This window comes from Anolis sagrei, chromosome 3 (assembly GCF_037176765.1).
Source record: "Anolis sagrei isolate rAnoSag1 chromosome 3, rAnoSag1.mat, whole genome shotgun sequence".
Classification (NCBI taxonomy): Eukaryota; Metazoa; Chordata; class Lepidosauria; order Squamata; family Dactyloidae; genus Anolis; species Anolis sagrei.
In genome coordinates, this window is record NC_090023.1 from 127,802,782 (window position 1) to 127,817,359 (window position 14,578).

Below are 14,578 nucleotides of genomic sequence, written 5' to 3' on the forward strand. Positions count from 1 at the left end.
AGAGAGCCCGCATGACCCACTCTACTTCCTGGTGCGGTTTGGAAGAATTTGGCAATGGATGATTGCACTTGCAGTCACTTCACTCACTTCCTGAGACCACTGAGACCCTCGCCAATGACTGATCAAGACCAAACTTGGCACACAGACTCCCCATGACCCACTCTACATCCTGGTGCACTTTCGAGAGGATAGACCATGGGTGATGGGACTTCAAGTACCTCCATTCCCCAAGACTGCTGCAAAACTAATCTAATGTCCAATCAAGACCAAACTTGGCACACAAGCCCCCATGACCTGCTCTACATCCTGCTGCAGTTTTGTAGGAGGGTTGGCCATGGATGATGGGACTTCCAGTACCTTCACTCACATTCTGAGACCTCTGCGAACCTCATCCAATGACTGATCAAGACCAAACTTGGTACATAGACCTCTCATGACCCACTTTACGTCCTGGTGTCATTTGGAAAAAATTGGAGATGGATGATGGGACTTGCAGTAACTTCACTCACTTTCTGAGACCACTGAGACCCTTGCCAATGACTAATCAGGACCAAACTTGGAACACGGAGCCCCAATGACCCACTCTACATCCTCGTGCAGTTTGGAGGAGGACAGACCATGGATGATGGGATTTCAAGTACCTTCACTTCCTTCCCAAGATTGCTGCAGCCCTCATCTAATGACCAATCAAGACCAAACTTGGCACACAGAGCCCCCATGACCCACTCTACATCCTGTTGCAGTTTGAAGGAGGATGGACTTTGGATGATGGGACTTGCAGTACCTTCACTCACTAACGGAAACCACTGCCACCCTCATCCAATGACTGATAAAGACCAAACATGGCACACAGAGCCTCCATGACCCACTCTATATCCTGCTGCTGTTTGGAGAAGGGTGGACCATGGATGATGAGACTTCAAGTACCTTCACTCACTTCCTGAAAACAATGCAGCCATTATCCAATGAACAATAAAGACCAAACTTGGCATACAGAACCGCCATTACTCACTTTCTCTAATAACCCGGGCAGCGCCGGGTCCACAAGCTACTATATATATATATATAGAGAGAGAGAGAGCGCGCACAAACGCTTTGGATAGCATAGGGAAGGTTAACTTTCATGTGATGTTTGTTTTACTTTCTGTGCCCCTGTTTAGAAGATTTCACTTCCCTTTCCCTGTAATAATTGGATTTTGAAAAATTTGGCTTGTTGTGGAAAGAAATAAAAATAAATAAACTGAAGGGATTCATGATGGCTTGCAAGGCACTTCAGGGTGCACATATAACATACAACAGGTAAAAATGATACAAAAGTATAAAACAACTCCCATAAAATATAACAATATCAGTTGCGCCACCACAAGGATTGGTGGTAAAGCTTCAGTGTAGACACCTTTTCCCCATGATAACTTTCAGGAGTGAATTTCCCTTCCAGGTGGTAGATTCCTCTCATTCCTCTTGTCTCACCCCTGTTCTTAACTAGGAGTTGTATTTTAAGTCGGATGTTTATTACTTGGGGACCATCTGTACTTGTGTATGTCAACTTCATGTAGAAGTCCAGGGCAGGTTTGGGGCCAAAATTATGGAATTTGATAAGGCTCGTAAGCAAATCCAGGACTGTTCCATGGAGAAGGGGAAGCACCATAGTTGTCTCGGGATCAACGCACTGTCACTGTCATATTTCTGTCCAGGTGTTTAAAAAGGCTTTAATAATTTCCACAGCAGTGATAACAATTCCCCTTCTTTCCTTACTCTACTAAGTTTCTGCAAATCTTTAGATTTTTCACCTCTCCTATCAATATTTGAATTCATTTGAATAAGCTTTGTTATTTCTTCTTTATCCTGTCTTTCTGTAAGCCCATTGTGTACTGTTTTCCTGTTGCAATTTGAGGTTCACAAATGTTTCTTTCAAACATTTTCCTACTTCAGTTTATATAATACTGTATTGTTATAGAATGTAAGGACGACTTGATAAGAGATGCATTATTTGTGGCTTGTCTTTTAATTTCGTATCATCTTGTATTTCTGTTGTATGGGCCATTCCTTTCATGTTGTAACTTTTGGTATATTGGTCAAATCCTATTAGGCAAAGCAGGTCTCTTATATGTTCCTAATGCTCCCTGACCCAATCCTTGAAGATGAAAATTCTTTGTGGTCTTATGGCTCACATGCGTGGCTTGTTCTGCACCTGTTGATCACTTCTACAGCTGAGATTGGGAATCCTGCCCCACCTTACTTTCTGTCCCTGTGGTAATTGGATTTTGAAAATTTTGGCTTGTTGTGGAAACAAGGATTGGTGATAAAGCTTCAGTAGAGACACCTTTTTCCCATGATAACTCTTAGAGGAGTGAATTTCTTTTTAGGGTTAGATTTCCTCACTCTCCCTGTTGTTTCGTCCTTGTTTGTAACCAGGAGTTGTATGTAAGTTGGAGGTTTGTAACTTGGGGACTGCCTGTATGTGGGAATATACTAGCTAAGCAATAAATATTCAATTCTTTTAGGTATTCAGACATAGGAGAGCTCCAGTATGTTTTGGCTTAGTAAATAATTTAATTATGAGACAAGAAACATTAGTTAAGAGAGATAGAAATATAGAACTTTTAATTATACTCAAATAACTCTGATTGGATACTTAGGGGTAGGACACTGTACATAAGTTGGTACTTTGGTCACTTGAAAACAATGAGGGAATAAAAGTATATCTTTCAAGTTTAATCTCTGAAATAGTATTGGTGATATAAGAGTCCTTGCTTGTATATCTTTTAAATTGTGTGTTAGTCATGCTATTTAGGAAGAGTTATGTTTCACACATCCTTAGGATAGCAGTTTGGGAGCCTGAGCTAGACGGATAATTAAAGCTGAAATACTCCTGTTTTTAATAGTCCATTAAGTTTGTGGTTTGAAATAACCTAGGGAAAGAAGAGACAGATTTTTTTGGACAACTGCTCTTGCCTTTTTTTTGCCAACAATGCTTCTGGTTTTCTTCTTTGGTTTCTAAGGAACACACACTGCATTACAGATACAGACTATAGGATCCATAAAATAAAGAAACGTCTGATGCATGTCACCAAAAGTACTCCTTAGTATGCCTGAATAGCTGTAGGTTTGCAGAATTCAGTTCTGCTTACATTGGGTAATAGGTTGCAATTAGATCACAGGTATGGTACCCTATTAAAAACCTATGCTTATTTAAAGTATAAATATAAAAGTAACTGACTATATCTAATATGTAATTACCATATTTCACTGGATATAATGTGCATCAAATATAAGGTGCAGTCCCATTTTTGAAGCTTCAGTTTTTAGGAAAAATCTTAGAACATTTTTTAGAATTTCCTCTGCATGCACAATATCTTGCTTTTGTTTCAGTGTAGCTTTGTAATGGAATCATTCCTGTGGGGTTAGGAAGAGAATGTGAAGAAACATGGAAGTCATCTTGTTTGCATGAGTCTACCTTTCCACATCTATGGACCTGTTGGGGAGTCAAGCTGTTGAGGCTGAGGTCCTTCCTCCTCCTCCTCCATTATCAGAATTTTTTTAAAAAATGATTAATCTAAGGGGCCATCAAATTGAAGTTGCATCCCATTTTTGGATGCTTTTAAATGGGAAAAGGTGAACCTTTGATTTGATGAAATACAGTATAAAGGTGTTCCCCACATTACAGACAAAAGGTTCTATAGGCTTGTTCTTAAGTTGAATTTGTATGTAGGTCAGAACAGCTACATTTTTAAAGTGTAAGTCCAACCAAATAATAAAAAAGATAAATAGATAGATATTATATAAAGGGTACTATTACATTATCTGAGCAGAGGGTACTAGGGGGCACTAGATAGAGAAGGATAGTCCATTTCATGGGGATGGAGGGTGAGTTGAAGGATGGAAACCATTTCCTCCTGTTTTCATGTTATCCCCCCCCCCCCTCATATTTCTGTCATAGGAACAACGCTCCTTTATGATATGGGGATGGAGGAGGGGGCATAACCAACAAAAATGGGGGAAATTGTTTTCCTCTTTCAACTCCCCCATAAAATGGACTTTCCTACACTCTCTACACTCCCTAGTGGTCTCTGCCCTGATAATGGAACAGTACCATATAAAGTTTTGGATAGCACAGAGAAGTGTTAACACCCCTCTGGAGTTTGTTTTCCTCTCTGTACCCCTGTTCAGAATATTTCATCTCACTTTCTGGCCCAGTGATAATTGGATTTTGAAAAAAAAGTCTAGTTGTGGAAACAAGGATTGGTAATAAAGTTTCAATGGAGACAACTTTTCCCCATGATAACTCTTACAGGAGTAGATTTCCCTCACTTCCTGTTGTCTCACCCCCATTCTTAACTATGAGTAGGATGTAAGTCGGATGTATATGGCATTTATTTGTCTAGTTAAAAGGAATGTATCCATATTCCCAGAAGACTTGAGAATTATGATATATGTTGAATTACATTTGGTTCTGTATACTCATAGGTTCTGCAACCATTGCTCAAAAATATTCGGGGGGGGGGGGGGGGTCCGAAAAGCCAACTTTGATTTTAACACTATTCAGATGTATAAGCATACTCTGCTGTAGCCTCCCACCATTTCACAGATTCTCAGGCTCTCTGTGGCACTCTCTGTTCGCATTTTATATAAGGGGTATCATTTTACTATGGTGTTGTATAAAATGAGACTTGAATATCCATGGATTTTGGTATTCATGTGGAATCCAGAACCCAAAACCTAGTACACATTGAGAGCCCAGTGTATATCGGTTGTTGAAGTATTGGATATGATTGCACATGTAGCTGCTTTTGTGGGAAATTATGATGGGAACTCATAAATGCTTTGATTTATTCTCTGGATCCAGTTGGTCACAACATTAAAGGATTTGCAATCCAGTTGAAAAATGTGCAGGTTCAGTATTCAGCAAATTATTAAAGGGAAAGAAGTTTAACATTCAGGACAGCCACCAAGGATTTCTCTGTTCACACCCTCACAGAACAGAATTTCAAACAGATCAGTAGTTTCAAGAACTCATTTAACTGATCTTCAGAAATTAATAATGGAACATGACAGGAGATGTTCTTTAAAGTCTGAACTATTTAAGAAAATTGTAGACTACAAGTGGTTTCAATTGCACATGGAAGAAATGGGTACTCAGTACAGATATTGTAGCACTGGCGCAATTTACTGTTTCTTATATGTTTATATCAACTAAACTTACATAGAATTATTAGTCACAAAGCTTGTTTTAAAGTCGACTTGGAATACAGCTATAAAGCTGTGAATGATATTTGTCACATCCAAGTTGTGATGACAGTGGAAATATTTGCCGATAGAGTTGATAAAAAATAATCTGTGTCATTCCTGCAATTTGCGCAACTGTGTCACTGCACAATCTTAGTATATTTTCTTAAGGTCATGGAGTGACATAGGGATTCTTTTGAATGGATTTGGAGGAACCAGACTTCTGTGATGTGATGAGTCAAAGCAAAGTATTTTCTAAACATAAGATGATGGGGTCAGTATGTATCCCGTCTGAGTACAGTATGCAGTTAATTATTAAAAACCCCCAGGATGCATCATGGTTGAAATGCTAATGTGATAAGGTCCTAAACCTCACACCCCGTAATAAAAACTAAACCACAAAACAAGTCCACCTGTACTTACTCTTAACCCACCTCCGCCTCTATAGATAGATATACACACATCACCTTTTAAAAATGACATTTGTTCGGAAAACATAATATAATTTTGTATTACTTTGGCTTTGTGTTTCATCACTGTCATGCTAGCACATGAACTTCTGTCCCAGTTCTATGTGTGTTACAAATTGAAACAATGTTTCTTCTAGAATTGCTCTCATTTGGGACAACTTCCCCTGTCCACCTGAGGAAAAGCACAGCACAATGCACATACCGCCATATTTCGTCTCATCAGGCCAGAGAAATTTTCACTACATTGGGTTGTATGTTTTCCGGGCTGTATGGCCATGTTCCAGAAGCATTCTCTCCTGACATTTTGCCTGCATCTATGGCAGGCTTCTTCAGAGGTTGTGAGGTCTGTTGGAAACTAGGAATATGGGGTTTGTATATCTGGAATGTGCAGGGTGGGAGAAATAACTCTTGTCTGTTTGAGGTAGGTGTGAATGCAGCAATTGGTCACCTTGATTAGAATTTAATGGCCTAACGGTTTTCAAGATCTGGCTTTTTAGTGCCTGGAGGAATCCTTTGTTGGGAAATGATTAGTTGGCCCTGATTGGTTCTTGTCTGGAATTCCCGTGTTTTTGAGTGGTGTTCTTTATTTACTGTTATGATTTTAGAGTTCTTTAAAATACTGGTAGTCAGATTTTGTTCATTTTCATGGTTTCTGTTGAAATTGTCCACATGCTTGTGGATTTCATTGGCTTCTCTCTGTAGTCTGACATGGTAGAATTTCTGTGTTCTCAAATAATATGCTATATCCAGTTTGGGTCATCAGGTGCTCTGCTATGGCTGACTTCTCTGCTTGAAGTAGTCTGCAGTGCTTTTCATGTTCCCTGATTCACTACAGTTTAGCTGCAACTGCCACTTTTTACAAACTCCAAGTGTGCTTTGTTTTTTCTTCTTCTTCTTACCAGTGGCTTTGTTCTTGCTTCTCTTTCATAATGCTCAGTTTTGTGGAGTGTCCAGATGACAGTTGTCCAATGGACTATTTTTCCCATTTCAGTTACATATCTCACTCCAGGGGTCCAGCATTAACATTTACCATTTGGTTGATTCTCAGGGGAATGTCCTCCTTAGCCAGTCATTGAATTTTGGAGCTGATTGCAGCTGATCCATGTTATTTCCATTTTTAAAGAATGGATTTAAAAGTGCTTCGGAGAGATATTCAGAGTTTTGGGATTTTTTAAATAACTCGGTCCTGTTTGGTGTTTCTGCACATCTTATTTTGAATTTGTACTGTTTGGTCTCCATAATGTTGTTTGTTTATCTGTGCTCTTCAGATACTTAATTAGTGATTATGTGGCTCAGGAACTGCACACAGGGGACTCTGTTCAACTCTTTCTTGGAGATAATGGGTAGTGCCAGAGCTTATTTAGGCAAGCAACAGTAGAGGATAAAAACTTAGGTAACCAACAAATTCCAGTTTGTTATTGTTTATGTAGTTTTGGTGCCCAAAATAAAGCTGTTTTGCTTGTTTATAGTGGTATCTTGTGTAGTTCAAGTTGTAACTAATTCAGTTAAATCAATTTCAACTCCAGGTTGTAACACAACACAATATGGATAACTCAAAATGAGTGTATGTGTCTGTTAATATTTCTGCAAAGCACTGTAGATTTTACTGCATAAAGTGCTCTTGATTATTACTTATTTAGGTTGTCTTCATACTATCTACATGCTCTTTTCCAGTGCAGTATCTCTTAGATAGCAAAGAAACTGAGAGGCACGCAAACATGAACATTTTAAATTAAAGTCCTTTCATTATGTTTTGATGTGATTTGTGCACAAAGCACATGAAGAAAGGAATAACATTATTTTATTCCTTCTTTTCCATAATAATTGCCAGGATATAGCAGAGAAAGCTGCTTGACTGTCTTCTTTCCAACTTATGCATATATGGTATAGCCTATAATATTCTGATGAAGGTCTTTAAAAGAATGACAATAGTGATACCATATAGTAAAACGTTCAGAATGCTTCACATACATGATCTTGTTTCCATTCTTTCAGTAATCTTGTATGGTCAGTACAGTTCTTAAGTGATGACTTTGCTAAGCCTGACTAGAAGGTTTATGGCAGACATGGGGTGCAAATGAGGGATGCCCTGAGCAGTAGCATTTGCTTTGCTACTGTGTTACTCTAGCTCAATATTTTCGCAGTAAATGTATGAATCACAGAAGGTACCCACTCAGGCACGTGTTAGGCAAACTGGAGGTGTGTGTCACTTCCAGTTTGTGTTCTTTGACACATGACTCAGGATGCTTAATATGTACATCTGTATTTCCTCTTTTATGAATCTACTTTCAGAGAGCACTAATATAACCCCACTGTAGTTGCAGCATATGCAAAAGCCAAGTAAAATGTGATGAAGGGAAGGCACCTTTACATTCAAATATCCCATAGCAAGCAGCAGTGGTGGGGACAGGGAAGTGGGTATAGTGGGTTCTAGTACAAGTGGACTTCCTTTCTGCCATTAATTTAAAAGCTGCTGCTGCTGCTCTTTTGCACATATTTTCTTTGTGTCACACCTCCAGCAAAATTGACTGTGAAATGTGTGTAATGAGTAAATTAGTACTGTCTTACAGCCAGATTTCCTTGCTTCAGTTAATTTGTGATTCCTTCAGAAACGATAAATAATAAGAGTTCTTTCATTTGTTGCTTGCCCAAGTTTCTAACAAAAGCAGATATTGCAGCAGTACTTGATCTATTTAAAAAAATAATCCCATTTACATCTGTAACTGTTGTACATCAGCCATTGTTATTGTTGGTTTTAAATTTTATCTTTCTCCTTTCACAGTTTCCTTTGAGTTAAAAGAATAACTTACCTGTTCTTTAAGCAGTGCGAGAGCTTGTAAGATGGATATTATTTTGATGAAAGTGTCTCTAATAAAACATAAAGCTTTTACTGACTGAAACTGTTTTCTTATCAGAGTGAAAACCTGGATAGCATGGTAACCATACCAGACATCAAACTTCACAGCAACCCTTCAGCTTTCAACGTCTATTGCAATGTGCGGCATTGCGTTCTGGAATGGCAAAAAAAGGAATCTTCAGTAGCTTTGGCTTCAAAAAATACAGTGCAGAGTGGTGACTCTGATAGTGATGAAGAAGAGGAGGCTAAAGAACCACCTATCAAGCTTCCGAAGGTAAACAGATTCTAGCAGTTTGAGTTGAGTTGCCAAGCTCAACTCCTACTCTTTGAAATTGTCTGCAGCACTTAACTCAAGACATCATTTCTCTAATGGGAGTTATTATTCTGTATTTTAGATCATTGAAGTTGGACTGTGTGAGGTGTTCGAACTTATCAAAGAGACAAGATTTTCTCACCCCTCTCTTTGTTTGAGAAGTCTGCAGGCCCTGCTTAACGTGCTTCAAGGCCAGCAACCGGAAGGTCTCCAGTCAGAACCCCCTGAAGTTCTAGGTAAGGTTTCTTGCAATTTAATTCTGATTTTTAAAAATAACAAATGTCGATAATATATATCACAGATCCTGAGAAGAATATTTGGTGTCTAACTGCGTTTATTTGGGAAATTAAATATGTTTTGACTATTCTTTGAATTGATACAAACAGATAAAAACAGTTAACAAGAGTTGAAACTAAAGAGGAAAGGGAGCAAGCAAAGGTAATATAAACTAAAACAAGGAGATCACAACACAATTTTAGCCCTATTTGCAGGAAATTCATTTGTTTAGAGTAGTGTCTTTACTTTTAAGATCCCTAAACCCTTTTTTTCCTAAAGACAAAAGCTGTCAGAATAGTAGCTTAGCATACACATTGTATTGTATGAAATGCATAAAATTAACATGCTTTCTTCTGACTCAATGCATCTTTATGATTAAATGTGTCTGTATTGTTAAATGTAAAAATGATCTCTTAAGACTTGAAAACAATGGTATTCAAATTGGCTTTAAATGGTCTGCAACGCTATGTTTGAAATTATGGGTTCTTTGTAATATATTATGGATGCTATTTGTTGCCTTGAAAAACTTGAAAAGTTGAGAGTAAATTTTAGACTGAAGCTTCCAGGACAATGATAGCATTGTTGCCAGCATCACTTGACCCACAGTCTCATCACCAACAAATCTGCAGTCTGGATACTCAGGCATGCGTTGATTTTGTTTTATTTTTGTGTGTTCTGACAGCCCCTACTTTGTGTAAGTAACATTTTGTTTTATCTTTAGAGTCTCTGTTCCAGCTTCTTCTAGAAATAACTGTTCGAAGTACTGGGATGAATGACAGTACTGGTCAATCTTTGACAGCACTTTCCTGCGCTTGTCTCTTCAGTCTTGTAGCTGCATGGGGAGAAACAGGAAGGACACTTCAGGCAATCTCTGCTATCCTTACCAACAACGGGAGCCATGCTTGTCAGACTATCCAGGTGTTTTATCAAAAGAACACTACCTTTACATTATAGTGTTGCCTAAATGTACAGATCTGTATCTTGCCTTAATCTCAACAAGTCTTTTGGAATTTTCCAAACCAGAGACATACAATAGAGTGATGAACACCATGTTGACAATTTGAGACAGACGTTTACACATAGTATATTTGGTACAGTGTAATTTACTTAAGTATAGCATATAGTTTTCATGATTTTGACATATGTCACTAAATTGACAGATATAGCTCATCTTATTCTGAAATGTCCAAAGAGAAGTGCCTCAGTAATTTCTTGAGAAATTGTATGCCTCGAGTTAGATATCCTAAGCTGAAATGTAGTGGCCTGAATCCAAAGAAAGATGTGACTGGTTCCAAATGACCTAGGGAATTTTGACGTCAATCTTTTGAAGCTGAGAAAAAATTGTGAACTAGGACAAAGTAGAAAAGAAAAAAAAATCCTTTGGGTATTCTTAAAGCAGAATTTTGAATCCTAGCCACAACAAATTCAGACTTATTAATAGTTGCTTCCTTGTTTGGGATCATTATTTCAGACATCAACTAATTTTTTTTTAGATTCTAAGTGAAACATAAAAAGTGGTGAAAGCTAAAGGGGAAATATTTTAAGGGGGATATGCATACTACAGGCCCATCTTATGCTTGCGTATGCCATACATACTCATGTATAAGTTGACCCCATGTATATGTCAAGGGCAGTTTGTGGGGAAAAATTGCAGATTTTTATATGACCTTTGGATAAAAGGAGGATACTTTTATCCAAAGCGCCTGGCTGCCTCCATAATTCTTTCACCCAGATATTCAAAAAGACCAGAAGCAGTACTGTGGTATACCCCAAAATAAAGAGACTGCATTCATGGCTTGTATAAAAATAGGCACCACTTTATTTAAATTTGAACCTATTCAGAAATTTCAGGAAAAACTTGTAAAAGAGGAGAGAACTAGCATGACACCATCAGGAACAAAGGTCTTTTTCTGACCTCCTCTCTTGCTTAACATAGGCAATGACAGATTAGCTTCAGTGATAAACTGAACATGTGGGTCATTCCCAGCCTGCTATGCATGGGAAGAGTGGCTGGAGGATCCAACTCCCAGGTTTCACAAATCCTCCCAGGAGCTACAATCTGAAGCCAACCCCAGAGCTTTCCCATCCTCTGAGCTTCACATTTCTTCAGGGAGGCTTTTCAGATCCTTCCCCATGACTAAACTTTCTGCCCCTTTACCTGCCAATAATCGAAAGTCCCATACAGAGTGTAGGGTAGGGGAAATAAAATCTTGCCCAGCCTCTTGGCAACCAGAAAACTTATACTGTTTTAGAGGTGGGATGGTTGGATCTGAATGAAGGAGCATGTGGACAGAGACTGGCTAAATAGCCTTGGCCCCGCCCAATCTCCTCTTGGCCCAGCTCTTCTGTCCGAGCCCAACTCTTGTGGTCTCTCTTGTGGGAAGGAGCCAAAACACACACACCCCCCCCACACACACACACTCACTTTGCACAGCATGAGTGGGGGCCGGATCACAGGGATTAGTGTATCTGTTAAGTTCTCCTGGGACATACTAAGCTCTAGCTTTTTGCTGTTGTACTAAGAAATTGTTCTTTTTTTGCTAAGAGATAAGAGACAGTATTTGCATTGACCTGTGTATAAGTTGATCCAGTTTTTTTGGGATTTATTTTTTGACTAAGAGTTTTAAATGTATACAGTCATGCCTTTTTATATGTCAACAAAAGGAAAGGTATAAATCAGGGGTCCTCAAACTACAGCCCGGGGGCCAGATCCGGCCCCCTGAGGGCATTTATCCGGCCCCTCAAGGAATCTTGGCTCATTTTAAATAGGTTGTTATCCTCTTTGAGTCCCATTATTGGAAGAAAAATGATGTAAAAATAAAACAAGAGTATAAAACTTGTAAATAATTTTATGAAAGGGAGCATGATGAAGATACATTTAACAGTAATTTCTCTTTCTTATAAAGTGCAAAATATGGTTGCAATAATGTCATAATGTATGAAGGTAATATATTGCTGATCGGAAATCAAAGTTAGTAACGTTTAGGTTATTTGTCTGTTCTTTTCCTCATTTTAGTATTGCTGCTTTAAAGTTCCTAATGTGTATTTTTTTTGTATTTAGGTTCCAACTATCTTAAATTCCCTCCAGAGGAGTGTACAAGCGGTTTTGGTGGGCAAAATACAAATCCAAGATTGGTTTAGCAATGGAATTAAGAAAGCTGCCCTAATGCACAAGTGGTCATTGAAAGAAGTTTCTGTGGATGAAGATGACCAGTGTCTCCTTCAGAGTGATGGTTACTTCTTGTATTTATTATGCAAAGATGGACTATACAAAATAGGCTCTGGGTACAGTGGAACCGTCAGGGTAATGCATTTTTGAACTATTTGTTGATGTTTCTGCAAAATTTCAAAGTGAACAATGATGCTTTCTTATGTTGGAAATTTAATTATTCAAAGGCTACTAACTAGTTTTATGGAACTTTATGAAGCCCCAGTGGCACAGTGGGTTAAACCCTTGTGCCAGCAGGACTGAAGACTCACAGGTCGGAGATTTGAATTGGGGGAGAACGTGGATGAGCTCCCTCTGTCAGCTCCAGCTCCTCATGTGGGGACATGAGAGAAGCCCCCCACAAGGCTGGAAAAAGTCAAAACATCTGGGCATCCCCTGGGCAACATCCTTGCAGAGGACCAATTCTCTCTCACCAGAAGCGACTTGCAGGTTCTCAAGTCGCTCCTGACACGGAAAAAGAGAAAACTAGTTTTATTCATCTAAATTGTTTTTCTTGTATCATTTGTTTATAAACTTTTCTTTTACAAAATTGTATGACAATTCTGTTACAGGGTCATATATATAATTCTACATCTCGCATCAGAAACAGGAAAGAGAAGAAATCTTGGTTGGGTTATGCTCAGGTAGGCAAAATAATTTAAAGCTACACCATATTTCATATGAAATTAAATATGTATATAGGCTAACGTATGGCTTAGAAGATAAAACAATAGTTCTGTATTCTGTACATGAAAAGTGTTTCCATCTCATTTTCAGGGATCTCCCCCACTCACAATTGCCTCAGTAGCTTCATGCGTGCCACAGTTAACCTCACCGAAGAGTGTCTCCGAACCCTATGTGTTCAGAGAACTGAGGAGCTGCCATGGAAAAGATCAGCTAGTGTTGTCTGCTAGTCACAGTTGCATGTGCTGAAACCTATTAGAGTAAATGGAAGGGAAGCAGTATCTTCTTTAGTTTGGAAGCCTCAGTTCTAAAATACACATTTAAAAAACATACATGGTGGTGTCTTGTATTAATTTGGTATAGAGTTGGGTTTTTTTTTAATGAACAAGGAATATTTATCTTTCACCGCTGTCAAAAAAATCACTATCATTGTTTTCAGCACTTCCATGATATGATCACTTTTAAATCAATAGTTTGTCATCCTGATTTCTAAAGTGATCTGCTTTTCGGCAGATTTTCTTTCAGTACATTGTTGTTTGTTTTTTGGTGTTCCTGTTGGCAAAATGAATATTTATATGGTAGGCAAATATGTGCCAAGCCTGTTGCATAAAGAGTTGCTGTGGGAAGCAATATTTATTGGCAGTTTAGTTTGATATGACTTCATTTATAATTTCATTTTCCTGGACCTTTCTGTCTTTATTGCATCCTCAAGAGGCAGAAATCTGATCTTGGGTGAAGAATGGGATGACAGTTTTATAGGATAAATGCTTCACTCTTAACACTTGTGTGGTTTACTCTGTATCATTGAATTCTTCTCTGCTGTTGTGTGCATATTTTTCCTAAACATTGCTGATGACTATTACCTACTGAGAATAAGTCAGTCTAAGTCTGAAGTATAAATAAACTGAAAATCATTCCTAGCCTTGAAGTATATTTGCCTTCATAATGCTTCGCATGGCAGTAAACTGCTCCTATAATGATATCATCTTGTTATTATAGATTAGGTGAGGATTATGGTGTCGTTTGAGTCTGATGATGCATCAAGCTTTTTGTGATTATGATTGTATTAGAATTACTTTAAAGTAGTCAGTATGTGCACATGTAATTAAACATGTACCCGTGTTCTCACATTTTTGTAGAGGTTTAAAAGAAAAGGCCCAAGAGAAATTGGGTTTTGTAAATGTGAATGTGGTTTTGAAAATTTCACAGTTGTTCTCTGGTATTTTGACAGGGTTATTTGTTATACAGAGATGTGAACAACCATAGCATGACAGCTATACGAATAAATCCTGAATCTCTGGAGCAAGATGGCACAGTAACATTACCAGGTATGGAAAAGTAGGTTGATCGTTAGGGATCCATCAAGATTGATTATTAAAAAGTTTCTGATTTGGAAGACAGAAGAAAATTATATGGTAAAATTTTCTTCGAACAATATCGGAAATTACACAGCCAGAGGATCACTAATTTAAGTTGGTCTGATTTATGACTGGTTTAAGTTAAATTAGAGCACAGATAATTCATTTGATTATATGTTTTTACTG

At 38.2% G+C, this 14,578-nt stretch overlaps 1 protein-coding gene across 13 annotated transcripts in view; it reads left to right on the forward strand.

The window, feature by feature from the left end:
* Positions 1 to 14,578, forward strand: part of MYCBP2 (MYC binding protein 2) — a 169,913-nt gene that overhangs the window by 30,445 nt on the left and 124,890 nt on the right. For all 13 annotated transcript variants that reach the window (XM_067466879.1, XM_067466881.1, XM_067466884.1 and 10 more), the window contains exons 3-8: positions 8,612 to 8,827; positions 8,949 to 9,102; positions 9,864 to 10,060; positions 12,204 to 12,446; positions 12,923 to 12,994; positions 14,266 to 14,362. In XM_067466879.1, coding sequence (XP_067322980.1) covers positions 8,612 to 8,827; positions 8,949 to 9,102; positions 9,864 to 10,060; positions 12,204 to 12,446; positions 12,923 to 12,994; positions 14,266 to 14,362 — 979 coding nt within the window. The remainder of the gene's footprint in view (positions 1 to 8,611; positions 8,828 to 8,948; positions 9,103 to 9,863; positions 10,061 to 12,203; positions 12,447 to 12,922; positions 12,995 to 14,265; positions 14,363 to 14,578) is intronic.